The 27,626-nt window shown below is 45.1% G+C and overlaps 6 protein-coding genes across 6 annotated transcripts; 3 read left to right on the forward strand and 3 right to left on the reverse strand.

The window, feature by feature from the left end:
• The first annotated feature begins 2,657 nt into the window (after window positions 1–2,657).
• On the forward strand, window positions 2,658–3,427 carry LOC128707450 (peptide deformylase, mitochondrial-like). The gene is made up of 2 exons (XM_053802402.1): window positions 2,658–3,038; window positions 3,113–3,427. Exons 1-2 carry the CDS (start codon window positions 2,658–2,660, stop codon window positions 3,425–3,427), a joined length of 696 nt encoding a protein of 231 aa, XP_053658377.1.
• Window positions 3,428–3,891: 464 nt separating this feature from the next.
• LOC128719072 (SH2B adapter protein 2) lies at window positions 3,892–13,398 on the reverse strand. Its single transcript, XM_053812693.1, has 5 exons — window positions 12,907–13,398; window positions 7,264–7,395; window positions 6,956–7,189; window positions 5,608–6,819; window positions 3,892–4,164 (listed from the first exon to the last, which is right to left on the reverse strand). Exons 1-5 carry the CDS (start codon window positions 13,396–13,398, stop codon window positions 3,892–3,894), a joined length of 2,343 nt encoding a protein of 780 aa, XP_053668668.1.
• A 1,589-nt stretch (window positions 13,399–14,987) lies between these two features.
• On the reverse strand, window positions 14,988–15,230 carry LOC128719074 (uncharacterized). Its single transcript, XM_053812695.1, has one exon. The coding sequence runs from the start codon at window positions 15,216–15,218 to the stop codon at window positions 14,988–14,990; it is 231 nt and encodes a 76-aa protein (XP_053668670.1). The 5' UTR covers window positions 15,219–15,230.
• Window positions 15,231–15,842: 612 nt separating this feature from the next.
• LOC128719070 (gamma-tubulin complex component 3) lies at window positions 15,843–18,627 on the reverse strand. Its single transcript, XM_053812690.1, has 3 exons — window positions 18,543–18,627; window positions 18,196–18,380; window positions 15,843–18,134 (listed from the first exon to the last, which is right to left on the reverse strand). The coding sequence occupies exons 1-3, from the start codon at window positions 18,625–18,627 to the stop codon at window positions 15,843–15,845; spliced, it is 2,562 nt and encodes an 853-aa protein (XP_053668665.1).
• Window positions 18,628–19,104: 477 nt separating this feature from the next.
• Window positions 19,105–19,854, forward strand: LOC128719073 (alpha-ketoglutarate-dependent dioxygenase alkB homolog 6). The gene is made up of 2 exons (XM_053812694.1): window positions 19,105–19,134; window positions 19,204–19,854. The coding sequence occupies exons 1-2, from the start codon at window positions 19,105–19,107 to the stop codon at window positions 19,852–19,854; spliced, it is 681 nt and encodes a 226-aa protein (XP_053668669.1).
• A 5,148-nt stretch (window positions 19,855–25,002) lies between these two features.
• Window positions 25,003–27,399, forward strand: LOC128719071 (E3 ubiquitin-protein ligase COP1-like). Its single transcript, XM_053812692.1, has one exon. It carries the CDS (start codon window positions 25,003–25,005, stop codon window positions 27,397–27,399), a length of 2,397 nt encoding a protein of 798 aa, XP_053668667.1.
• Window positions 27,400–27,626: the final 227 nt, after the last annotated feature.

Consider the following 27,626-nt stretch of genomic DNA (forward strand, 5'->3'; position numbering starts at 1 on the left):
ATTTATAGCAAGTGACACTAGCTAATTGCGTACAGCATATTTTAATACCAACAACAGTCCCGATGGGCATTGCTACACGGTATGCCCTTTCGCGTCGGAGATTTTCAGATTTGCATAAATGTTATTGATAGCGTTATTGTTTGCTTGTTTTACCGAATTCAAACGTTGCTCATATCCAGGACTGCATAATATTGCTTGCGTGTGTGCGTGTGTGTTCCGTTGTTGCGGCAAGACGGACCTCTTCGTAGGTGCAGAGAGTCGAACGAGTTCACCTCGCTTCTGGCCCTGTATTTTGGTAAACATCATCATTGAATGTTAGTATTATATGCTTATTACGAGAAGGAAAGACAAACGCGCAAGGTAGGCAAAATTTAGATACTATTAAGCCCATCAGTGGCTACCGAAAGACCGCAGACTCACATTTACAAACACACAAACTACACACTTGCTGAGAAGTGCTGACAATAAAAATAAATATGAAAATTCAACTAAATGTGAACCAAAACCAGTTGCTGCTAGCGGAACGAAACGAACGCGCGCATGTATCAGCTGGCAACTTTGTGTAATTACCAGTGAACATCAGGGCCGTTTTATCGTAAAACCTACACACTAGCCCAGGCACGGTTTTGCGGTTGGCGGTGAATTAGAACAAAACATGATGTGTTAGGGCGAAAATTTAATCTCATATATTTAAATGTGTGACTCCAACAACCTATTACAACCAACAACAACAACAAACAAACATACCAAACACAAACACGAAAAATGCGATACAAATATTTCACAAACAAAAAAAGTTCTAAGTAAATGTTTACATGTTTCAATATGTTCCGTCGATGCAGCATACGGAGGGAACTGAAGCCGATTAACAAAAATATATGATAATTACCGAAGCTAGTGATGAATATTATTAAAAACAAAAAAACGCCGCTGTTCTGCATAACGGATGAGACACACGCATATTATCACCGAAACATGCAAAGAAACAGGTGCAAACCAAGAGCGAAAATCGAAAGTTGATGTTCTCACAACGTATTGAATATGGGTGTATTTGCGGTGGTGTTTGGAAACATGCAGGAAAAAGATATTGTATTGCGTTAGCCCAGTGAATGGAGAACTCCATGGAACGCATCATCCCGACACGTTGATACTCAATTGACATCGATGGAAGCCTTCCTGGGAAGCATGGGTATGTGTAACTGTCTGTTAATTAATTGAAAAACTCTGATCGTAAGATGTGTAAAAATTCTGAGACAAACAATAAATATACTGAATCAGAACGCATCGTGTACTCGCGGATCGCAATATCACGGGAAGAAATCAATATTCAGTTAAAAAAGTACCACGCGACATGCAGAAGAGTCGAACAACGAAAAAACGGTCTTTTTGAATAGTCACAGAACCTTACATCAGTCGTGGTGCGTTTACATTTGTACTGTTCTGTTTACACGTGCTAGGGACAATGAACGGTGGCAATATTAACAACGGCAAACGGTTCAATTGGGTGTCTTAACAATCGCTTAAAATCGAATTATAAACAAGTTTCTTGCAGCTTATTCGTCGATTTTGATGAATGAAGGTTGTCCACTCGATGTAATATTTCGGAATTGCAGGAAATCTGGTTATGTTGTAAAATAATTCGACTACAACTTTCATCACAGCACTAGTGCGTGAAAGAATCAACATTCGTTCAACAAAACCCCCAATACTGGATGAATCATTCCTTTTGATGTACTGTGAAAGTGTTCTTCCAATTGATAACAGAACCGAATTCTAAAGAACACACTTCATATCACGGCTTAAACGTTCCCGGAAATTGGCGTAGGCTGTATTCAACGAACAGGCGAACCGTTCGTAGTTTGTTTACATTGGAACGCCTCCAATTGACGTTTGGCTGTTTCGACGCAACCACGTGCTTGAGATGGTGTAGAAGGTTGGTGTACACATCGCTAGCGCAGCACGCGTGCTGGATAGACAAAAGGGGGCCGGAGCGCCGTGGTCAAGTTGCACAACATCAGTAGGCCGTAAGCTGACGGTTCTACTAAAAAAGCCAAGTGATGAGCTGTGGGTTATTAGAGAGAGCCATGTGCCCTCTCTCTGATTATGATCCGCTCGTCTTCCTTTACTCTGCCAAGGGAAAAAGGAAGATCCGAATTTCTGATGGCTTTCCAGAAAACTCTTTAATATCAATTAAATATCAAATCAAAACACACGGAGGACATATGCTATATCTTCGCTGCAATATCTATTCGTACGTAGTTAGTGACAGTTTCAGAATGTTCAGGAGATGTATTTAACTCTACTTCCCATGATTTTTTCCAATGTAGTTTGGCTTTGCGCTTCAGTACGTACTGCTCATCGGTTTGCCGTAGTCGTCTTTAAGTTTCATCTTACAACTTTATCGCTAAATTTTCTAACATGGAATTCATCGTTTTATAACTCCACTGCAAATAATGCAATAGAGGAAGGAAAAATGTGAGTTTCACACACTTCCCCTGCGTGTGTGTGTTGTGTTGGTGGGATATCAACAAACCTGCCGACTGCGTAGAGCGAACAGCTGATTGTGACAGCTGCTGTCAGCATTACATAAACAAACGTTTCCTCGCCGTCGCCGGTTGAGCATTGTGCTGTGTGATATTCGAGTAAGGCGGTGTAAAATGACTTCCGTGCAAATAAAAGCATGTATTCGAACATTCTGCACCAGCAGCCGGGTGAACAAATCGTTCGCCAAGTGGTACCAAAGTCTGTGGCAACCGAAAGGCAATGAACCACCGTACGATCATATCGTGCAATTGGGCGATCCCGTCCTGCGTGTCCCGGCGAACCAGATTCCTGCCAAAGAGCTCAAATCACCCGAAGTACGGTATCTAGTCAAGCATCTTGTTAAAGTGATGCGATCCTACAAGTGTGTAGGCCTGGCGGCACCACAGCTTGGGCTTCCTTTAAGAGCATTCGTGATGGAATTTAAGGACGATCTGCGGGACCAGTACACCAAGGCGGACTATAAACTGCGCGAAATGGAACCCTTACCACTGACGGTAGTTTCTTCGCTTGTACTTATGCTTTATTTAACCCATCATATCACTTAAAAGGTTACTTGTGTTTATTTTAGGTTTTCTTGAACCCCGAACTAAAGGTGGTCAACTACGAGAAGGTAACACACACGGAAGCGTGCGAAAGTGTCCGCGGCTATCGGGCTGATGTGGCACGGTATCGCGAGGTGATGATAAATGGTTTCGATGCCAACGGGGACCCGCTGGAACTGCAGCTGAAAGGTTGGAATGCTCGCATAGCCCAGCATGAACTGGATCACCTAAACGGGATCGTGTACACCGACCTGATGAATAGGAAAAGTTTGACCTGCACCTGTTGGCAGGCGGTCAATGCGAACAATGGACGCATAAAGCTATCGTTTGCAAATAAATAACCGGCACTCGGTAATAGGAAACATTCACAGGCGGCGTGTGTGTGTTCCTGCATGGCGATGTAATTTTATTAATGTTATTGCACTAACGAAACTGAAACAGTTGGTCACCAAAAGCAACATTAATAGCAATGGGTTACAAACAATGATCGTTTAAAATATGTAGTATGGTAAATGAACTTAGTATCGTAGAGAGCCGGCTGTACCAGACGAGATACCCCATTAACAAGCGCGCTTTTTTTCAATTCCAAACGATGCGAAGTGTGGTAGCCGTATAGCACGAATAAGAATGCACCGCAAGGCCACGTACATTTTAAGGCTGTAGTTAAACGAGAATCGATACGCACAAGTAACTTGAGTAGCGTAGCGTAACGTTTAAAGAAAGGATTAACTTAAAAGATTACAATTTGCACAACGAAGGGATAGTTCACACTACAGCCTTAAAACTGTACGTGGACATATTACGTTCAAACGTAGCTGTACTGATTATCCACCGCCCGTTGCACTTCTTCCGCCGTGCCGGTTTGTCCGGAACCGGATGCAGATCCCTGATTTAGACCACTTGTTCCTGGCTGTTGCTGCTGATGTGACGCATGTAGATGAATGTGCTGCTGCTGTTGCTGATGATGGGAATGGTGAAGATGCGAACTCATCTGCTCAACCGGGACCGTTTGGAGCGACAGTTCCAGGTCACATGTTTTGATACGCACACTTCCATTCAGCGTGATCGCTTGCGTTGGCTTTCGTTACGAACGGATATCCGTTAAATTCGGGGTTTTTTTTTGCAGAATTGAACCACACACATACAAAACATCATTTGGAAAAGACAAAAAGAGAGAGAAAGAGAGAAAAATACATGATCAGATATGATCGCGCGATCGGCGTGCCGGCATATGTGAATCCGGAACGGAGTAACAATTTCTACACGTTCGTATCTGTGCGTGTGTATGTCACGTGTGTGGCCGTTAGAAAGCCGCATTCATCAATAAGGTACGTTCATGCGTTTTATTTTTAAAATAAAAAAATATTGCAAATGCTACACGATTATAGAATGAATTGACTAAAAAACTACGCGTGAGTGAACAATGATGTGACGCATACGTATCCAAATTAAATCAGTATAAATTCGAACTATTATTACGATAATAAAAGAACATAACAACATCACACACAGAAAGTATAAACAACGATTCAACTGGAAGTGATTGAAGTACAATTAAACACAATTGTCTTTTCCTTCCCATTAACGAATGTTTACAGCGATATGTCGGATATTGAAACAATTTCCGGGACGGTCGTATAGCCAAAATCCCGGAGACAAAATCAAGCACAGAAACACAGCGATGCAAAATGAACGGAAGATGGCGAATCGAACACGAGAAACGAAAGTCAACGGGCAAAACGACAGCAACGAGGTTGATGAGAAACGTTTGACAAACTACAACAAGATTCGAACAACAGAAACAGAAAGACATTTAAACATAGACCAAACAACAGCTGATGTGTTTAACGAACTTATACATATCGAGAGTGAGAGAGAGAAAGAGAAGAGGAAAAATTAAACGCTTCTTGGTTGATTTGGCCACTGATGTCATCGTGTAGTGTGTCTATGGCCAATGAAGATGATGGTTAAATGAAGGTTTAAAAATCAGCGCGCGGGCAGAACATTACATTCGCGTAATTTGGAAAATGTAAGAAAACTAAACAACACAAAAACAATAGAGCGCTAAGAAAGAACACATTGAAACATACAAACACTAATGAGAAGAAGGTAAAGGACGGCAGCACAAAACAAAAACCAAATAGAGGTTTCGAAATAGAGTGACACTGTTGTTGTTGTTTTTTTTTCTTTTCTTCTAGCATTTGTTTTTTCGTTTTGTTTATGTTTTGTTGGATTTTGGCTTCAGTTCTTCAGTTTCGCCTCACTGTTCTTAGTAAAGTATTTCTGCTGTTTCTCGTGTGTATGCATTCGTTCAAGTCTATCTGGGATGTGTTTTCATTGTGAATGTGTGTGTGTTTGTGTGTCTATTTTGCTTCTTTTGCTTCTTCTTCTTTTCCCTCTTCTGTTTGCTGTGTGTTTTATTCTTTCGATCGACACTCTGTTTCCGCCGGTATCTGCCTATTTTAGTAGTTGTCCCTGTTCCGCATTCTGGCAGGGTTTTCGTATAAATTTAATATCTCACATGTCTTGGGCTGGTTTGAGGATTGCTGCCAGCTGCCGTACCACCGCCACTGGGCGCTCCCGTCGTTCCGGTCGCGTTGGGTGTATTTTGGGAGGAGTTGGACACGGCGGTGGTAGCACCAGCACCGCCACCGGTCGCATTGCTACTGCTCATACTGCTGCTACCGATTAGGGTGGTGGAGTAATTGTTACTGGTTGCCGTTTGCTGACCCGCCTGCAAGCCGGACACCGACTGCTGATGTTGATGCTGCTGCTGCTGGGCCTGCTGTTGCGTTAACACGTGCTGGTGCTGTGGGGTAAGCACGTACCCAGTTAGCGTAACATCGGCTGTACCACCCGATTCCAGCGGTATCGGATGCTGCCGGAAATGTTCGAGCATCTCGGTGATCGAGGGAAACCATAGATGCTGCACCCGGCACTGGCCGAGATCGTTCAGCGTCATGCGCAGATGCTTCGCCTTGCCCTGGAAGTTGAACGTGAGCACAAACTCGCCCTTGCGCGTTTCGCTTTGCCGTACCAGGAACACGCCGTGACTAGAGATGCCCTCGCGCAGTACCAGCTGGGCGGCTTCGAACCGTGGCAACGTGCCATGAAACCACGGGTACTCGCGCATTAATGCCGTCAGGTCGGTGTCGTGCTCGTGCGACAAATCCAGATCATTTTCCGTCAACTCGAAATTGCTCGACGACGATATCCGGTCGTCCGGCCGACGGGGAGGCAATTCCGGTGCACTGGCAGTCGTAACGGTGGTGGTTGCGTTCGCATTGGCGGCCGTACCGGTACCAGCAGGTATCGCCGTGCCACCGAGCGCGTTCGATACCGCACCAATGGTGGACGTGCCGGTTCCACCGGTTGTGCCGGTTAGCGATTGATTGAGGCTTAGGTTATTTACGTCCGTGGCGAGCCCACTGGATGCTACCAGCGTTGATGGTATACCGCCCGCTCCTCCCCCACCGTGCGACATCGAGGTACTGAGGGTGGTGATCAAATCCGTGGCAACCGAATCGGATGGTTCGGAGGTCGTTTGCGTACTACGCATACAGTAGCGTATCGTGGCAAGCCAGCTGCGCATGTCGTCCGTGTCGCGGGCCTCTATGACGTACTCCATATTATTGCCTGCCTTTAGCACGAACGTATTCTCGTGATCCGGCATTTCCAGTGCCGTCGTTTCACGAGCTTCCGTTATGAGAAAGCAAAACACGCCACTCCGAGGCTAAAAGGATGATGAGAAGGGGAGGAAAAAACATTACATGGATGCCGTCCGATCGAGGCACGTAGTAGAGTTTACACTCTATTACACCGCTTAGGTTAATTTGCGGGCAAACCAAACCAAACGCTCTACACCGTACCTTCTGTGACTTTGGTGGTGAGTAGAATTCCAGCATATATCCTGAGACCGTCTTCACTAGCACCAGCTTACACTTTTCCCACTTCTGGGAACCGGGCTGGTCGAGGTTTTCCGGCGAAAGGTAGTTGACGGTGCCCTCCTTCCGACATTCGACCACTATTTTTGCGAGTTTAGTTTTACTGGCGCGCCGCTCGGATAGTTCCACCTCGTCCGAGTGTTGCTTGTGGAAAAATGCCTAAAACAAAGCATACATCTTAGTCGCGACGGCAAATGGAATTGGACAAACAAACTGGGCCGGGTGTTACTTACATGAATTACCTTGCCCTTACGGAGCCCTTTGAACGATAGTCGTCGGAAGAACGGTTTGTGGTTGGTTTTTGGCGAATCTGTATCCTCGGAATAATCGCTTTCCTCCGGCACCGTAGCGGATCCATTTCCAGTCTGTTGGGCGCAATGGGAAAGAGAGATGATAGGTTATTGATATGGAAAAGCATGGTTTCCATTTCGGAATGCATTACTGTGGTCATTGATCAGTTTTGTGTGCGGTATTTTACACTGTACTACATTATTCCTTCGTTCTTCTGCAGTGCTGATGGTGTTGTCCTTATGATACAAACGGCACATGAGCGCATGTACGATCGCCACACGATATCCCACCGGCGGTACTCCGATAACGTAACCGAAACGTGCAACGCGCGCACCATCGGCAACACAAGCAAACCAATAAAATCATCAGCTTCAATTTATTTCATCTATTGCACGGTGGCGCAACGTCCCAACCTATCACTACTCATGGCCAACGGTGGCATATTAAACCAGCAAAACAGCAACAGTGGCAGGGGGCATGTTTTGGACTTCTTGTTTCTTTCACCCACCATACAACAGTTTTCGAAGGATTTTTGATGAGTTCGAAACATAATTGAGATTTGTTAGTTCAAGGCCAATCCTTGCCAATTCCGCCAAACGATTGTTAACGAGCAATCGGGTTTGCCTACTGAAACTTGAATCGTAGAACCCATGGGAGTTCTGAAGTGTGTTATCGTTGTATGATCGTTCGTTTCTTAAGCATGCCATATTTTTAAACTTGTTCTTTACGTAACAGCTCTTAACATTAATGGAATGTAAATATTATAAAACCAATAATATACCAATAAGGATTTGCGCTGCAAACAAAGCCTGGACACTGGGTCCCAGGTTCATCGAACAATCGAACTCCTAAGATCATATTCAATAATTCTAAAAAGCTTCTATGTCAAGATCTTCAAGGACCTGAACTAGGACAACCTCTCTTTCTGGTCGATCATATCGCATTAAGCTTGGGAATAGTGGGTGACGTCACGTTTTCTCCTGTAATTTCGAGGATCCGTGAGGCAGTAATGATCTCGGTAAGAGACTTTCGAGATCCCCGTTCGGGCCAAGTCCTTCAGCTTCAGGTCACACTCATTCAACACCTTATTAATCGTGGAAACCACATGCTAGCTGAGACATCTCAAGGACCTATAAAACTCTTCTTCTGGAGAACATGGCGCATGACTTGGTTAAGTCCCAAGATGCTTTCCCACTGGCACTCCACAGCAACTCTCAATATGGCTGGTTTGATCAAGACATGTAATTGATACACCAGCTCTGCTTGAGGCGCCCCGTGTGAAGTTTTCTGTGCAGTCGTTGGCCATTTAGCTTGAGCTTATTCAACTCACTCATTTACAAACCTGCTCTGACATAACGGATGTTAGGAGAGCTTCGCAATCAATTTCAATTGGCCAAGGAATCAATATTTCAAAATATTTCACAGACTAACTTCAAGGTAGTTAGTACAAGGTACTAACTTGTCACCTTTAACGAAACACCCTGTCAATGTCTATACCACTTTCAGACAAACGAGCAGAAATGTTAGAGGTTAGCCCAGTTCGTGTTCTCTTCTAAACGTCCATGTGTGTGGCACTTATTGCCTTATTCACCACGTTAGGTGTTTTGTAATTCTGCGACTTTCTAAAACGTCGGATTCTGATGAAAACACACCTTTGTCCAATGAACCTTTTTTCGGATGAACAAAAAAACAAACCAAAGAATCCCACAAAATCCTCTGCAACGTGTGATCACCTCATCTGTTTCGTTATCATATGGGGGGAAAAAAAGAAAGCAAATGCAAAATAAATATCCTCGCACACACCAACACAGTGCCCGGTGATCATGTGGCGGACGATCATCTCACCCGCTTTGCGATGAGATCGGATTTCGATTGTGTGTCCGAGCGATGATAACATTCCGCTAACATTGACAACAATCGACTTGAACGATAGGGGGAAGATTAATATTGTGTAAACACACACTCGAAGTTCATTACCACCAACGGTGTGTCGCCCGGGCTACTAATCTCCCAAAGGCCCACACAGAGTTCGAGTGCCCCCGAAAGAGATTGCTACTCCCTCTGCCAGGGATTACCCACAGGTTGGGAACGAAGGTGCTACGGTCCATCAAAAACCACAAACCAACACGCAACAACATACACGGACTACACACTGGACAAACACAATCCGCGGTACAAGGAAAGCGAACCACACCAAATCAAACCACCACAACAACTCCCATTCATTGATGCAAAGGTGACGGGAGGGGGCGGAAACGAAGAGGAGACACTGGGAGGCCACAACAAGCGTGTCCGTGTTCGGTGGTGGCGATTTGAAATTTATGAATGAATACGGTTCCATTCGGTCGGGCACCTATGGTACACCTCCCCCCTCCACCGGCCCGGTTGTGTTGGCGGCATTAAACACAACAAGGGTTTGTTGCGCGAAACCATGCATACGTAAAACCCGCCAAGGCCAATGGCAAACCAAGAAAGAAAAAGACAAACAAACAAACAAGCAAACAGGCGGCACACGAACGGGCCGAAGCGACTGCAGACAAACGACAGGTGGGGCACTCCGGTTGCATACCGACACGCATTCGCGGCTTATATGGGGAGGTCCACGCACGCGAATGGCTGGTCTCGCCTGGTCGATACAAAGGTTGGTCCGCTTGGCAATATTGGCAAATCCGGATTGAATAATTCCTGCCACACATTACGGTATGAGTGGTGTATTCTAATGAACACATTTCTTGCTTCGTTCGTGGCCAATATTTGTGCGAACGAACGGTTGTTTGTACTGAAATACTAGACATTCCTATACTTGGTCAAGTTTCAGTGGTAAAGAAACCTTCATAACTGTACCGTTAAATAACAAAAGCAACTTGTCGGAAACTCAATTAAACCGAAACCCCTTAAAATCGTTTAACAATAAAAAGCGTTAATACCGGCCAACAGATGGCGCTAGTGGACGAAACTTTCAAATACGCGTTTTGCGAGTTTTATTCATCTTAATTACTTAAAATTGCGAAACTACAATCGGGAATCATTGAATAAACAGATAATTATTAAAATTGCCACATATTATATGGGAAAATACAAACTAACCCGTCAACGATTAGCTTGTTTGCACATAAAAATCAACATTTTAGTCATAAACGATTGTACTCGCAGTGAAGTGACTAACAACCAACAGCTTACTAACGATTACAAAAATATAATAGCTCACTATGCAAATATATTAATCACATTCTTACAATAATATCAACATTAACCAGGAGAATACAACGCATTTACTATTTAGCAACCGTCATCAAAGTTCCACAGAATACGAAATCAATATCGCTTCGAGCCGCAATGAAATATGTAAAATTTAATTTCTTATTTTATTGAAACTCGGTAAGAAAGGTACACACATACCTTCATCCGACTCACCCACCCTTAACCCGGTTATGGTTGCATTCTTCGAAATAAATGCGCTCCGGATGATAAGGAGTCCAAAATAAACACCTTTGGAACTGACTGGTTCCATTCTTGCCCTTTGCTTCCTTCACTCGCCATCGAACCAACTGTTCCGGAGTGAGTAAGCCTTGTGTATATTCAATAACTGGCCAATGAGAGCAACATCCGGGCAATCTAGGTGTTTTCCAATTGCTCGTTCGCATTAATACATAGCTATACAATAAAATCGTCATTGAAAGTATTATAACAAGGCTTTTCAAAACATAGGTCGGATTCCAAATAGACCCTAAAACATAGGGTCTATATAGTCCCTATATATGATAGAGTTCTATCAGCTCGACAGGTGGTTTCAAGTGGAAAAGTTAGCTCACATTGCAGAATGACCCCGGTGGCCTAGCTCAACTCCAATGTTTTTGTAGGCGTATGTCGTGATTGATCAGCTGTGTCTACTACTATTTTAATTATTGCTTCGGTAATCTCTCGTTCGAAGTTTTCCGCCATCGGCTCTATCCTCTGGTAATCATCCGCCATAAACCAATGATGTCTGTGTCATCAGAATATACCAGGATTTGAATTGTATTATAGAAGACGCTTCCCGACCCCATGGTAAATTTGTCCAGTTTTCCCAAGAACCTGAAAGTCAATGAAAAGATGGAAGGTATCTTCAGCTGATCTTCAGGCCATTCTTATTTCAGGATCTGCCACCGGGTGAAGATTCGAACAGTGGTTGGATTTCATGTTCCGGAACGTTCTCGGGTAATTTTCAACTATCGTTTCTACGAACTGAACGAGTCGATCTTGCAGTATTAGGGACGAAAACACTAAGGGTGTGGCCCACAGAACGGTAGTAATTGTTGCATGTACCGGCAACTAAATTTTGTCTAATAATTGTCCAATGAGGTCACCTTTTGTGCACTCGCATTTTATTATCCAACAAAACCGCCTCCAAAGCTCCCGATTTGGACTGCACTAGGTATTTGCACACATGCACGATAAGCATAACAAAGCAATGGTCATACTCTCCTATAGGAATCTACCCACACCCCCTTCGACTTTGCTCCCTTTGTTACGATTTGATAAGAAAAATATTTGTTATCCATTTACGCGGTCACCTGTGTTTTTTCTCCTCCGGTTTCAAAGCGCGCATGAGGGAAAATTTTATTGTGTGCACAAATTTGCGTAGGATGCGTACGAGAAAGCTTTTCGGAACGGGGGATGTAGGTTCTGGAAATGAAACCACCCACCAGTACACACCCCGTCATTCATAACAATGAAAGTGGTGCGCCCCGAGGGGTAGCAGTCAGGATGGGGGTGGTAACTAAAATCCTTACGCAAATGAAAGGCCGTGCTGTGAACAGTAGGCAGCCAAGGGCGGCATGGAAGAACGTTGGGTTGGTAAGCGATTCCAGGGAAATGGGCGAAGAAGCTAATGCAAGGCTAGGTTACAAAGCGATAGCGAGAGAAGAAGGGAAAGATTAGGTACGAAAATGTTATGAATGAACTCGGGCTACTATGAAAAAGAAAAAAAAAACATTCGACCGGGTAGGTTCATTGGATGCTGCTGACATCGCCTCAGGTCAGGTTGCAAATGTATGCGTCAGCTGCCTGCTTTGATTACACAGTTCGTCTGATCAATGACGTTGCTGTTCGAGAGCAGTGGTGCAGGGTGATTTGTTTTGAAGCTTTCGTAGAATGCGCGCTGTATTTAAATGTGTGCAACTTTTAAAAGTTATTTAAATATTTCAGCGTACTTCACGACACTATCGTAAACCCATTCTCGGTGACGCATTCCGACAACCGCACATGGTTATTGAGCGATAATTGTTTCTTGTTGTTGTCTAGCGAGATCCTGCAGTAGGATTAATTACGGCTCCAGCGGGCATTTCACGCTGCGACGATATACGGATGGACAGTATGTCCTGTTCCTCCCATTCCAATTCGTCTCTCGTAGCATGTTGTGTCCCACACTGTCACACAACCCACTTCGAACGCGACAAAAACCGCTAGATGTGGTTCAATTTATCTTCCAATTTTTCGCTAATTGTTTGTCAGGTAATGCTGGTGTTTGGATGTGGCCAGCAAAAAACCTAAAAAACAAGCAAGCACACGATGGAAATATAACAAAAAAAAAAAACGGGCCCTACCTTAGGTTGCGCTCGTCGGCGCTGAAACTCGTCCTCGAAGCGAGACTCGAAGCAGTGGACAAACCGGCGCATAAAATCCCGATGGGAGATCGTATGGCGGGCCACTTCCGGCAGATTGTTGGTGACGTAATTTACGCACGCTCGGGCAAAGTCCGCTGCGGCCGCCCGTGCGTGACGCTCGCAAAATTCCGTCCACGTTCCAACGGTTGGCGTTGCCGACAGTGTCGTCGTGGATGCGGTCGGCGTCGGCGTCATCGATCCCATCATCGCAGCGGACGATGCCGTGCCGACGGTAACCGTACTGCCCAAGCCGCTCTCGCCATCTTCACCACCGCCACCGGCGACGCCTACGTGCAAGGCGTTGCCGGTATGCGCCACATTCCCACTGGCACCGCCTCCGCCCACTCCACTGCTGGCTAGTTGATGCTGTTGCTGCTGCGGAACTGTCACACTGCAAAAACTTTGATCACCATCTGTCAAATTGGCCATCATTTTTGTTTATTTTTCTCCCACGCTTTCTCCCACTGGGCGCACTGTCGCACAGGCCACCTACTCCGGAAACACCTTACCAACCGCACACCTATCACAATACCACCCCCGGAATTCACTTGCCACTCTGCCTCTCCTTTCGTTCCGGATGACTCTCCGACGGACCACCACAAGACCTCACACTGTCTCCGCTAGGGCACCTGGTGTCCCGACATGGGATGCGCTAATCGTAACAGATTGCTCACTTTTCACTACCAACCGTACGCGGTTTGGCACTCACACACAACCAATCGCTCCGCCCGATTGCCATCTCGGGGCACCGTGGAACATTCTTCCGGCTGAAACTATCGGCAAACGCGCGTTTGCGGGTTACCGCGGGGATGAGATAATACGGCACGCTGGCCTACTGCGATAGGACGTGCAGCATTGCTGGTGCAAACGAAATATGAAGGAATATGCTACCGAACAGGAGGAACGGCAGTCGGCTAGATTCTTGCACCTAGCACCGAGACAGCACAACACTTTGCTTCACATTCACCTGGAAGCAGACCCAGCAGACTTGTGTACGCCCTTACTGTAACTAGTCGCACCACGCACTACACTGCATGCATTGAACTCGTGATAGAAATTTTAATTCAATGTAGATTTTTTTTATTATTCTGTCTATTCCCGTGATGTTGTAAACTTTTTTCTATGCCCGTGGCTACACATGCACTGTGAGACAGTATCCCGGCCATCCCGGTTGACTATTTACCACAAACCGATCCGTCGTTAACCCTTATGCTAGGCGCCTAGTACTCATCTCATCGTTCTGGGATTGTGGCAAACATTCTATTTTAAGTTCTTTTAAAATTTATTATGGGTGCATTTTACATTCGTTTTCGTACTCGAAATAATAAAATTACGTTTTTACCAAAAATCATTCAGAACATTAATTATCAGAATAAAATCAGAACATAATCTTAAATTGTTACAATGTGTCATATTTTTACCATCAAAATTTGCATTAAAAATTCTAACGGCATGTTCTGCTTTTCAGAAAATTCCGAATAAAAATTCAAATCTCCCGCAAATCGCATTATCAAGATATAAAATGCATCATGTCAGCGCATTTTTCTGGCGGTTGCATTCGAGTCTTCTGTGCGCCTGCTGTCAAAAGCAATTGTTTTCGTACTGGTTGTGTTGCATTTAGCATAAATAAAAATGTCCTATCCGGCTGGAACCACACTCCGTTTTCCCATCGTGTTTGGGAGCATATTAGTCGGGTTTGGAGTTGCATTCTATAACCGGTAAGCTTCACTGCGTTCATCTAGATCACAACACTTTATAATAGAAGGCTGCACTTCGCCTATCACCAGGGATAAGTTTATGACCGGACTGGAGGAGGAACGTAACCGCTTGAACAAGGAAGACTTGGAAGGAAAACAAATACTGCTGGATAAAATTGAAGCTGTTCGAAAAGCGCGCATGCAATGAGTACCGCATAGGCAGCTAGTCATTTTCTCCCCGCATAATACAATAAATGTACAGAGCTTTTACATGAGTAGACACAGTTTATTTAGATCTAACCGAACAGCAAAGTATGGCGTACGCTAATCCTGGCGAATGCGCGCCGCTCGGGGATCGTCCGGACGCATCACAACGTACGTGAGCTTGTAACGGCGGTTATCGGCGTCTTTGCGATAGTAGTTGGTCAATCCGACCACGCTCAGACCGATTCCAATTAGTGCTATCACTGACGAACCGACCACTTCTGGGATTTCGTTCCACCCGCGTTTGAAAAGGGCCGTAAGACCACGGCTCGCCTGAGATGACGCTGCCATCTTTACGTCGGTGAAACACGGACCGTCTGTTACGGAGAAGGACGATGAAAACAAAAGCTAAAATTGGAATATTTCTTGTAAAATTCTTCCTAAACACATTTGCTACTCACTCTATTCACGTAATCGTGTTTTGCTCTTTTTTGCGATATTTCACACCTTTCGTTGCTGTCACTGTGACAGCTGGTTATCACATTCCAAGATGTATAGAGCTTCCCAGCGCAGAAGGTACATAAAATTGCGTTATGGAAATTTTGAATTTTTTATTTGCATTTGTAGTGATATTTTTTTCTTTTTGCAACCAATGCATGTATATAAAATTCACCAAAACTCCTTCATTTATTATGGTTTAATCTTTTAACGACAAACAGGCGAGAAACAAACTGATTGGCACAGCAGCATTGCATTTTTACACAAAACTAATAGAAGTACCGTTGCTCACAAACACAAAACCTACATAACGTCGCAGCAATTATAGTTCGTTAACCATGTTGAACGATTATGGATAAGAAAATCCATTGCCTGCTTTCGATTCGGTTTCACAACCTGCAGCTCGGAATGGACCAGCTGTTCAGCTCTGGATGGGATTGCCTTCCGTGAACATTCCTGGCACATTTCCTCGCTGGATCATTTGCGGCCAAAGTTATTTGCCATGCTCTTGCGCATATGCTGAAACGTGAGCGGAACGCTTAACCGTTCGTCGCGATGCTTGTAATACTCGTTATAATCCAGCCGCATACACAACTGCGGTAACGATTCCATCGGCGATGTAGCGAGCTGATACAGGAAATGGCCCACTGAGTTTTCATACTCCACCCCAATTGCATTGAGCACTTTCTGACACTGCAGCAGCTTCGCCTCGAAGTCCTGCAACTCTTCGTCGCGCTCAAGCGCTCGCTCGGCATTCACGCCGTAAGTTCCCTTCGCTTCGCTCGATTTGATGTAATCCTCGAACGCTTTCCTTGCGTCCATTTCCCGATTGCACAGCTTGTAAAAATTCATCTGCCATTCGTCCAGCTTGCGCACAGAGGTGAATATTTGCTCCAAGCAGCTGCTGAACAAATGGGTCGACTGGTCCAGGAAGATACCGGTGCGAATACGTTCCAGAAATTTATCGTGCGCCTCCAGCACATCGTCAAGCGCCTTGACCTGTTTAACCCGCGCGCTAAACTGTTCCCAGGAACATTCAATTACCTCGTACAGTATGTAGTACTGCATCTGCGAGATAATGTTGATCATCTTCGAGCAATACGTTTGGAGATGTTGCTTTATCACGCTGATATCGTTTGCTATAGGCTTGTAGCATCGCGTGCTTAACATATGGTTGCGCCAGATGCCGTACAGAATGAACTCGAAACGCTTCATGTTCCACAGCTGCTTGAACAGCGCCCGATAGGTGCACTGCACTGGCTGGAAAATTGTTACCAACGGTCCTTGCACTTTGTACGTTAGGCAGAATACGTCCCAACCGGTGTCACCTTCACAAGGGCTGAGAAAGTGAACGTCTAAATAGTTCAGCACAGTGGGTTCCTCTTGCTCGTCGGCAGATTTGCGTACGGCGGCTGCTACAATCGAGAACAGCTCCTGTTGGTAGATGTCCTTGGCCGGACGATCCAACTCTTCTTTTAAATTTTCCATCAACACATCAGCAAAGTTACCCTGCCCTAATAGCAGATAGTCACGCATTGCCTTCAAATGGGTGAACAACTGATGTGGTCCGAGCACAATGTCAAGCACACGTTTGGAGGTCTTCAGATACACACTGTCGATGAGCACGTGCAGTTCCGTATTATTGTGCGGACTGTACAAATAATCCAGATGCTCGTCTAGACATTTCTTTAGATCTGTTCGTTCCGGTACCGTGGTCCGATCTTTGCATATTTCGCGCAGGAAATTTATGCTTTTCCCTATGACCAAAATTTGCTTCGCCAACGAATCCGGAATAAACGAAGGTACCATTGAGGATCGCAGGCGGAACTCATCGTGCCACAACCGATTGTACCCAACGTCCGTCAGCTCTTCGATGAAGAACTCGCAATGCGGATCAACGATCTTACCGTCCGTAAGCCACTGCGTAAGCATCTGTTGCAACGGTATGCATGCGGATTGTAACAGTTCCCGCGAGATGGTTCGTACCATTGGATCACCGTGCCAGATAAATTTGTGAATAGCCGATGCGAGAGCGCCTCCTTTAACCTCCCGGCATGCTTCTGAGATAACTGCTAGCCACTGCAAACGTTCCATCGGTTCTACAAGCCACACCATCGTACGAATTAATGTCATACGTTCGGCACTATCCCCCGCCTGTCGCTGACGGTCCAAATTCTCCTGAAGATTCGCAATCAATCCATAATAGTTGGTTAGCTCTTTTTGCAGCGCAGTTATGTATCCTTGTCCGAAGTTGCCCATCAAATAGGAATCACTTTTGGGGTTAGTGAACCTGCACACTTTGTTGTAGAAATAGCCGACCTCGGCCAAACGTAACAGCATGCCTGCATCACAAGCGTTCAAATTACGGCCATGAATGTGGTCCAGCTTAAATTCGCCTGTAACGAAGTTCTTCCGGAGATACTTTCCCTCGATGCCTGTGCACGCATATATGACGTCCTGAATCAGCAGATCCTCCAGCTCGTTCCGATCGGCAATCTGTAGTTGCGCATCATCCGCCACCAGCGCTTTAGTGTCACAGAGACTGCCAGTCGAACCGGAAACGGTACCACCCGACCTTGATTTTACCAACCGTTGGCTTCCGCTAATACCAGAGTCTACGCTAAGCTTCGAAAACACACTATCCAGTGTGCCTGCAAAACCTACGTCGTTTCGCAGATCCACCTGCAGTCCGCTTGCACTTGCACTCTTGTCCGAATCGGCCAGATGGAAAAGGAATTCCAAAATGGGAGTCCGTTGTTTGCTCTCGGTCTAAAAGCATTGACATGTATAAACGATAAAGCTTTTCCGCCATGCAACAAATGGTCCTTACCATTGCTACCAGCTCCTCGTAAAAACCATTGAAGACGTTCACGCTGGCTTGGCTTCTAGAGGCAAGCAGTCGGTTGATACGAGCCACTATCGTTGATTCGTTTGCTGCTACCGACGTGGTGCCATGGTATGCGATAGAATTCGGTTTGTTCGCAATGAGCCGGGTCACTTCTTTCAGCACATCGTCTGTGGAATCAACAACATGATGGAAAACACAATTAGCATCGGCAAATGATACGGAAACAAAACAAAGCATCTGCCAACAAGACGCTCTGCGGACGAGTTGATATTTTGATGCAGCGTGAAGAACCATCGCTGTTTGCTTGGGAAAGACAGCAAATAACTTACTCGATCGGTCTCCAGCAAGATTCTGGCAGAGCTGTTTCAGCAGTTCGTAAATGACCGGAAAGTTGGGCTGCTGATTTCGGCTCATTTTTGTATTGATCGCTCGCAACTGAAGCGACTCGCACTACGCCGTTTTTTAACAATGGTTCGCTTTCATCAATAGTGCTATGCTTACGATGACAATTCTTGAAATGGATTTTGGTGAAAATATGCTTATTTATCATGTAAAAATAATCACCTTCCTGAAAATCGGTTTCTGAGTGTTTTTAGTAAGTTTGAGCTGATATTACAACATTGAGAAAATTAGGAAACATATTTAAAATGAGCAAATTGGTTGTGGTTTTCCGCAAGAGTGCCCACTGTGTATGAAATTGATAAAATATTGGCTTTTTGAGCAACAGTGGTAATTTGAAAAAAATTAATGACAGTGCATTGTTTTGAATTTGCACAAAAAGAATCATTCTCTGCAGCACCAAAAGATCAACAACAAGTTTTAAGTGTTTAAGGACGAAAAACCTGACTATCTCAACAAAAAATTATCGATAAGTTAAACTATTCCAGCACTATGGATTGGGAGAACTTTGTTGTGCAGAATGTAAGTTGAATTTGGTTGAGGAACTCCCACGAGATTCTATGTAGTGTTTATACTTTCATCTCATTGTAGTGCCCTCCGAGTATCTACTATGTACCTGAATTCATTACGAAGGAGGAAGAATGTTCAATTATGCAAGCGATTGATAAAACGCCAAAACCCCGGTGGACACAGCTTTCCAATCGCAGGTTGATAAATTACGGTGGGGTGCCTCATCCGAAGGGCATGATAGCCGAAGATATTCCGGCCTGGTTGAACCATTACGTCGATCGAATCAACCAGCTGAATGTGTACGAAGAAGGCATCAAAGCTAATCACGTCCTGATCAACGAATATCTTCCGGGACAGGGTATAATGCCCCATCTGGATGGGCCCCTGTTTTATCCTACAATCACCACTATTTCGTGTGGATCACATACGGTGCTAGAGTATTACGAGCAAATCGATGACATTGTTTCCGATAGTAGCGGCTCGATAGTTCGCCGTCATACGGCAAGCATTTTGCTAGAACCACGAAGTTTACTAGTGGTTAAAGACGATATGTATCATAAATATCTTCATTCGATAGCAGCGGTGGAGCGGGATGTGATTGATGAGAAGGTAGTGAATTGGGCGAAGCTAAGCAATTTGAATGTAGGAGCCATATTACAAAGAGAGAAAAGGATATCATTAACAATTCGTCACGTGCCAAAAACCAGTAAAATGAAAATAAAAATATTCTAGCCATGTTTCAAAGAATTTTCGCCAAACCATCCACATGGACGGAACGTCTTGCTTGTAAAAGTAACTCTCATTCTAGGAATGTGGGGAAAGAAAAACTTAATTCATAACTATATTTTTTAGAGAAATTGCAATTTGATCAACACGAATCAAATCGAATAATTTTGAATACCTGACCGTTGTACCCAAAGTTGATAGAGCACAGATGGGAACATGTTAAAGTTCACCGAGTTTAAATATTCTTCGGCAAATTCATGTTGAGTCAACTGGTGATTCATTTTGCTGCAAATATTAAGCATAAATTATTTAGCATAATCCGAAGCAACCAAAGTGGTGCATCGGAATGAAGTCACGAATCCTAATCCATGCCTTTGGTGCAACCGTGCTGTCAAGCAAAGATGTCATTTTTCATTACACCAATTGTCAATTTCATCGCACACGAGACAACCTGTGCTACTATCACGTTGGGAAAAAGAGACCACCTATTTTGTCATCGTGATTCCGATTACGCCATCCCTTTCGTGGGAAAGTTCAGGTAGGTTGCAATAACTTGTAAAACGTGTAGTAGTTAAGGAAAAACGTTTGAAACGCCGAAATTGAGCAAAGCTCTTGTAATTCCAGGATTCAAAATACAGTCTGTTGCAGTGTGTATTTGAGCAGAAAGACGAATATACGAACTTAAAAGTGAGATTGGCATAGCGGTATCCGTAGCGATATATAACCTATTCGCTTAGAAGAAGAAGAAGAATAACCATTGGATGAGTCTGTTGTGCTGTTATCTAAAATTTTGTTAAATGGCATTTTTAGTTCGAGGCAGCATCTGCTCGGTACGGTTTAGTCGCAGCTACGCATCAATGTCGAGGAAAGTACGTATCGTGCGTTAAAATAGTCAAGCAATCTGCAGACCTGCAGTTGCGATCGCGTTGGTTTCTAACCTTTCCACTCTCCATTCACACTTTCCGGTGTTACGGGACGTTACGCACCGTATTTGTGCGAACTCTTTACCACGCAACCCTCTACCTTTCCAACGCGGTGTATCGGCATTTCGGAATGCTTCGGAACGTACGTCACCTGCTGGATTTTTGTGCGCCCGTTGCCACGGTCACGCAACCGGTTCGGACGAATGTACGGTGAACGCTGGCGTTTCTAATGCACTTTTGCAGCAGGGTCTAGTTTTGGGTGTTTACTCCACGGATGGAAAGGATGAGGTGAAGTTTACGCCGTACGCCCAGAAGTACAACGAATCAACAGCTGGCAAGTTGCTGGAGCAAATTAATATGTAAGTATAGAAACGTGCGTCCTGTTGACGTTTTTTTTCTTTTCTTTCAACACTTCCTAACCTCTATACTGTCCTATCATTCTGTGTTCCCCCATTCGCTCACTCTATCTGTAGTAAGTAGTACATTTTATGGATCGCGTTCTTTGTTTCAAATGAAAATATTCGCTCAATCTGTTCTAAACCATTGTAGTACGTATTTTCCATCCTCATTCATTATTGGCTATTTAGAAATTTTCATTCTCACTACTTCTATGGAGGTATCATACTGGTGTGTCATCTCAATTCCCTGCCGAGCAATTCATTCAAAGGAAAAACAAAAGGATTCATAGGACCGCAATCAGGAGAGTCTCTAGAGTAAAGTTGGCCGGAAAATTTATATCTTCGGTCGCGATTTCATTGCACCATTGCGGGATATTCCAATGATTGCTAGAGTATTAGTAGATAAAGCAACATTACACCAGGAATGTGTGGAAGATTTCATTTCATTCTGGGTTGCTAGATGCGAGTTTTCCATTGCCCAAATGTGTCCGGCACTACAGGATGCTGTTTGAACACCGTTGTGCCATATCTAATCTTGGCAACCTCACTTGAGCGCTAGGTGATACCTCACGAGCGAAATGATAAGAATGGCTCTTAAAGGAAGATACACTAGCGATTAACTTGAATGCCGTGCTATATATTGCAGCACCGTGTTGCATTTCGCACGCGTATTTGATGGTGGTTAGCAACAAACAGCGTAATTCAACCTCAGCAACGGATGATATTTTTGCAAGTGGTTTAGTTAAACATAATGCAATAGCATTTGTCTTAGCCGCACACAGAAGTTAAATTCACTTACAGACGATATTTTAAATGTCCAATTTTTGAGTGACGGAGATTTGCGAAACCGAGCGAAAATCATCGTTGCACATCGATCGATCCCTGCAGCCGCTACATGCCGAGTCCGGGGTCAAACCCTAAAAATAGTTTGCTCACCCCGAGTAGCAGAACACACTCGTCATTGTCATCCGGTACTCCATCCATATTATTCCGTTTGTGTGTTCGTTATCATCATATGCACCATCACCGCATTTGCGACACACGAGCGACGGAAAACCCCCGTCGTCGTCTCGTGTCTGCTACGTTTTCCTGGGTTGGTTTGTTTCCTTTTCTTCCTTTGTGTGCAACATAATCAGCTGGTGTGTTAGTAATGGCAAGACCGAACGCCGAGCAGCGCCATTTTCGTCCTTACATGCAATTGGCTAATATCGTCCATTCCGGTGCTTGTTAATATCGATAAGCCCGCGTTGGCAATTTTCCGCTTTCCGGCGGAGAAGAAGCTTTTCCCATTTTACCTCCCCACCTTCTCGCGGTTGCTAGCGTACCTCAAACGCCGCTGCCTACTGAAGATAGCCTGTGCGCGAGCCTTAAGGGGAAAAGTCACAGTTGAAGGACAGTTCGTGACTTGCTGGAAATTCGCAAACAGTGGCAACAACAAAGTGGCTTTTTCAATTTTAAATCGAGGACAACAGCGTGCTTTGCTTGTCTGTTTGTTTTTTCCCCGCTCTATATGACATAGAACCACTGGAACACGCTGGTATTAAAAGCAGCCGTAGCTCGTAAACGTGCCAATGGAAAGAGAATCTTTCGCATCCCCGTACACCGTCAAAGGGCAGAGTCACACAAACCAATTGCTGTGCTCTTATAGGCCGGGTACATAGCACTGTTTTGCATTATTAAGCCATTTGTACATTATAAAGTACAATAAATACATATCCCACTTGTGCTGAAAGGTGGTCCGCACCGATTTCCGTTCGAAATCGATTTTTTATCTGCATATGAAAACCCTATAAAATCCCTGATGCAGAGAGAGTGTGTGTCGCATGTGTAATGTGGCTGTTTGGGCGAAAGAAGGATTTGAATTTTTGGAAACAATTCAAACCAATGCACCTTCTTCCAACGTGAACCACATACGCACACCACAACCCAAGGATCAGATTGAGGTCGACAAACATATGATGTGCGCAAAAGTAGCTTTACGGTGGATAAAAGGGTAAATTTATGTATTTTCTACTTGACCTCTTTCAAATACACATTACATTCACACACAGGCTTCGGGGTTGGTTGTTTATGTTTCAAAAAGAGGAAGAAATGCAAACAGATCAGAATCGTTTGGGGCTGGTGATAGGAGATCATTTGGTAGGTTGCCATCCATATTTACTCCTTGGCATTAGGACCATCTCATCTTTGCATTGTGTTGTGCCATTATTCTCTCAGCTATAAGCATGTGGCGTGTATGTTGAACTTGGTACTGTTCCGTTTCTATCTGTTCTGTCTTTCTTTTGATTGTCCTATTTCCACTGTAGCAACACTACTTATGTTTATCACTGGTTTCCCATACATTACCTCTATCTTGGTCGCGTGTGATGAGGGATGAACTCTCGTGTCACTTGCTTTGCTTTTCTAAACAGTTTCAAAGCTACGTACGCAAATGATGTATACATGATTTAGACACTATGATTGTATTATGTACACGAAAACGAATTTGATTTATTCACAGAGGAAAAACGTTATCATAAGCGCCAAGTCGCCGGCCCATTGTTATCAATTTATACAGATACGCACTGTACCCGCATGATCTCTTGAAACGATCCTTTTAACTGTATCGTTTCGCTGCAGGTGCACTAATGTCTCTCGATTAAGCGAAACAAAACTCCAACTCCGGAGAAAACATGCTTAACCGCATGTGTTTAATATTTAAAATTAAACAGTAACAGTAAGATCTACGAAAACAGCGAAAATATTACCTTTTTGAGCTTTTGCACTGCTATCTAATTTCTATCTGTAAAAAACCCCAAAAATGCTCTTTTCTTTACTCTCTTCTATCACCTTAATTTCTAACTCAAGGTCGACTTGAACCGGGACTATTTATTGTGTCTGGAATGAAAGTTGTATCGCCCTTTACCCGCCTACCTTATCCCCGGGCAAAACGCTTATCTCGTCAAGCAAAACAAATAATGCTGCTATCAAATCGAATTGCACATTATCTGTCCTGTTTTCTAAATCCCAGGTTCGTACAGTGAACCATTTAGCGATGTTTCAAAACCTTCTTCCCTCTGATCATTCCAAAATGTATTTAATTCTTGTAGTAGAATCACCCGAGATCATCCATCTCACTTGCCACGTGTCGCTGTTCCATCCTTTCCTCCCGGTCCCCCATTCACACATTAGTTGGCCAGCCCTAAAAAAAATACCACCGGAGAGAAATCAGATGTGCAAAGCAATAGCTCAATAGTGTCCTTATTTTCGCATTGTGTTTTCGTTTCAGATCCACTGTTAACATGTTCTAAGCCCATCGGACCACTTAAGTGTACACATTTGCAAAAAAAAAACCGGTAGTTACAAATAGTGGGCTATCCGCAAAAGGCCAACAACTTGTTAGAGAAACACTACTCCCGCAATTGTGAAGTACGATTATGTGAAAGTGTCCGCGTAACACGGAGACGATGATCAATTGCCTTGGAACCTGGGCGTATATGAAGGATGTTGTGTGGGAAAAGACTATTTAATCTCACGATGGACGTGTGTCCCGGAACGCAACACGTGTGATGTAATGTGTAGGCTGGAAAGATCAATATACCAGCCTTTTGCTGCCGCTACGGGAGAATTGGTTTAGTTTAGTTTAGTGGGTGCGATCCGTTATCCTTTCTGTGACTGTGACCTGCGGATAATTTTAGTTTGGTCTCTTTCGTACAGTACTGTTAGTTACGACGCGAGCAGTGAAAAGAGTTTCCGATTGTGTTGTGTGTATAGACAGTTAAGATCTAATTTGTCGCGTGTTTTAGTACCCACCTGGCTACCTCATTAAATAAACAGCGCCAACCGATACGAAGATGTCGTCAGGAACGGGTGGTGGTGCCAGCAGTAGTAGTGCCGGTGGTGGAGGACCCGGCATCGGAGCTGGCAGCAGTAGCAGCGGTAGCAGTAGCGGCAAGAAAAGACTCGCCACCTTGAACGGCATCCCGACGAGCGTCGACGATAAGACGAACGATTTTCTCTGCCCGATCTGCTTCGACATCATCAACGAGGCGTACATCACGCGCTGCGGCCACACGTTCTGCCATCAGTGCATTGCGCGGTCGATCGACGTCGCGAAAAAGTGCCCCAAGTGCAACTATCCGCTCGCGTCCCACGAGCACATTGTGCCGAACTTCCTGCTAAACGAGCTCATCACCAAGCACCGGTTGAAAGGAGGGGGTGTTGGTGGTGGTGGTGGTCTCCTGCATCGGCATAAATCCCTGCCCGGTGAACACTCACCCCATGGGGGAACCGGCGGCGGTGTGTGTGGTGGTGGTGACGCGACTGCTGGCGGTGAAGGCGACACATTGAAGCACTTTCTGGCGACGGAATCGAAAAAGCTGTCCCTCTCGGACGTGAACGTGATGTTGGAGATACTGACGCAGCGCAAAACGTTGCTGGAGGCGGAATCCTGTGCCGCCCAGAACCGGCTGTTGCACGAATTTCTGAAACATCTGCTCAAGCAAAAGGAACAACAGCAGCTGCAGATCGCGAACGAGATTGCGCTGATCCGGAACGATCTGTTGGACGTGGAGAAGGTTCTGAAGGACGTCCAGAGCAGTTGTCCGACGGTAGCGGAGGTGGAACAGAGTGTGCGTGATGAGAAGGACGAAAATGTGGTTGCGATCAAGCGGGAAATAATACAAATCATAGACACGATCGATAATATTGCGGTGCCTTCAAATCGATCGCTCATCGACGATACGTGTTCGAACATGACCGAGTCGTATGAGGGCTTTAACTTGCACGGTACGCGCCGTGGCCAGGGTGGATCGCTTTCCGGCGGTTCACTAACATCCACACCGTCTGCCTTTATGGCGCGAAAGCAACGGATGTATCAACATTTCGATGATTTCGTTCAGTGCTACTTTGCGGCCCGGAGTGAAGATCTCTACTTCGGAAAGGATCGTTCCTGTAGCTCCGATTCGCTAGGGGTTGGAGAGCGATCTACCTCGAGCGGTGCTAGCATCGGTACGGGTATCGGTGGTGGTGGAAGCTTAAACAGTGACAGATTAGTGGGTGGCATACAACCAGGCGCAGCAACCTCGAACGCCTCCAGTCAGTCCAATCTCGATACTACGCGATCCAGTGGCCGCTCATCGCTCGACACATTCCGGGAGAGTTTGATTAAATTTTCCAAGTATAGCGCACTGCGACCATTGGCCACACTCAACTACTCGAACGATTCAAACTACGTCTCGACGATCGTGTCGAGCATCGAGTTCGATAAGGACAGCGAATACTTTGCGATCGCGGGCGTTACGAAGCGGATCAAAATTTTCGACTACTACACGGCCATTCGTGACGCGGCAGTTGACATTAACTATCCGATCAACGAGATGACCTGCAACAGCAAAATATCGTGCGTTATCTGGAACAGTTACTTCAAGCAGGTGCTGGCGTCGAGCGATTACGAAGGAATCGTCACGATCTGGGATGTACTGACGCGTACGCGTACGAAAACGTTCGAGGAGCACGATAAGCGTTGCTGGTGCGTAGATTTTAACGAAGTCGATACACGCCTGCTAGCGTCAGGCTCGGATGATGCACGGGTGAAGCTGTGGTCGCTTAACGTGGACCATTCCGTGGCGACCATCGAAGCGAGGGCCAACGTGTGCTGCGTGAAGTTCAATCCAAAGAGCTCCTGCCATTTGGCGTTCGGTACGGCGGACCATTGCGTGAACTATTACGATCTGCGCAACCTAAAGCAACCGCTCTGCCTGTTCAAGGGCCACCGGAAGGCGGTGTCGTACGTGAAGTTTCTCAACACGGACGAAATCGTTTCGGCCAGCACGGACGGTCAGCTAAAGCTGTGGAACATCAACTCACCGCCGTTCTGTTTGCGCTCCTTTACGGGGCACATTAACGAGAAGAACTTTGCGGGGTTAGCGACGAACAATGATTATCTGGCGTGCGGCAGCGAGGACAATTCGCTTTGCGTGTATTACAAAGGTCTTTCGAAGCAGCTGTTCAATTTGAAGTTCTCGAGCGGTAGTAGTGGTAATGGAGGGTCGGCCAGTGCGGCCGGTACCGGTAGCAGTAGTGGCATCGGTAACAGTAGTTCGCGCACAAGCGGTCTCCAGTCGACGGATATGGAGCGTAGCAACTCGGAGGGGAATGAGTTTGTGTCGGCGGTTTGTTGGCGAAAGCAGAGCAATATTATTATTGCTGGCAACAGTGAGGGTGTAATTAAGATACTGGAAATAGTGTAGAACGTAACGAAAGGTGTGCGAAGGTGCTTGATACACATTGATGGGGGTTACGGTAATATCGATGATTGAGGTATGCAATAGGGATAGGATACAAAACAAAACGCTGAAATAGTAGCTGTAATATGCAAAACAGGGAGGGAAACGTTATTTAGTGAATATTGCAATCCACCAGAGTGGATTGTTATTTTGTAGGGAAAGGGACAAGTAATAAAACATGATTCCGTGTT

This window comes from Anopheles marshallii, chromosome 2, assembly GCF_943734725.1.
Source record: "Anopheles marshallii chromosome 2, idAnoMarsDA_429_01, whole genome shotgun sequence".
Taxonomy (NCBI): domain Eukaryota; kingdom Metazoa; phylum Arthropoda; class Insecta; order Diptera; family Culicidae; genus Anopheles; species Anopheles marshallii.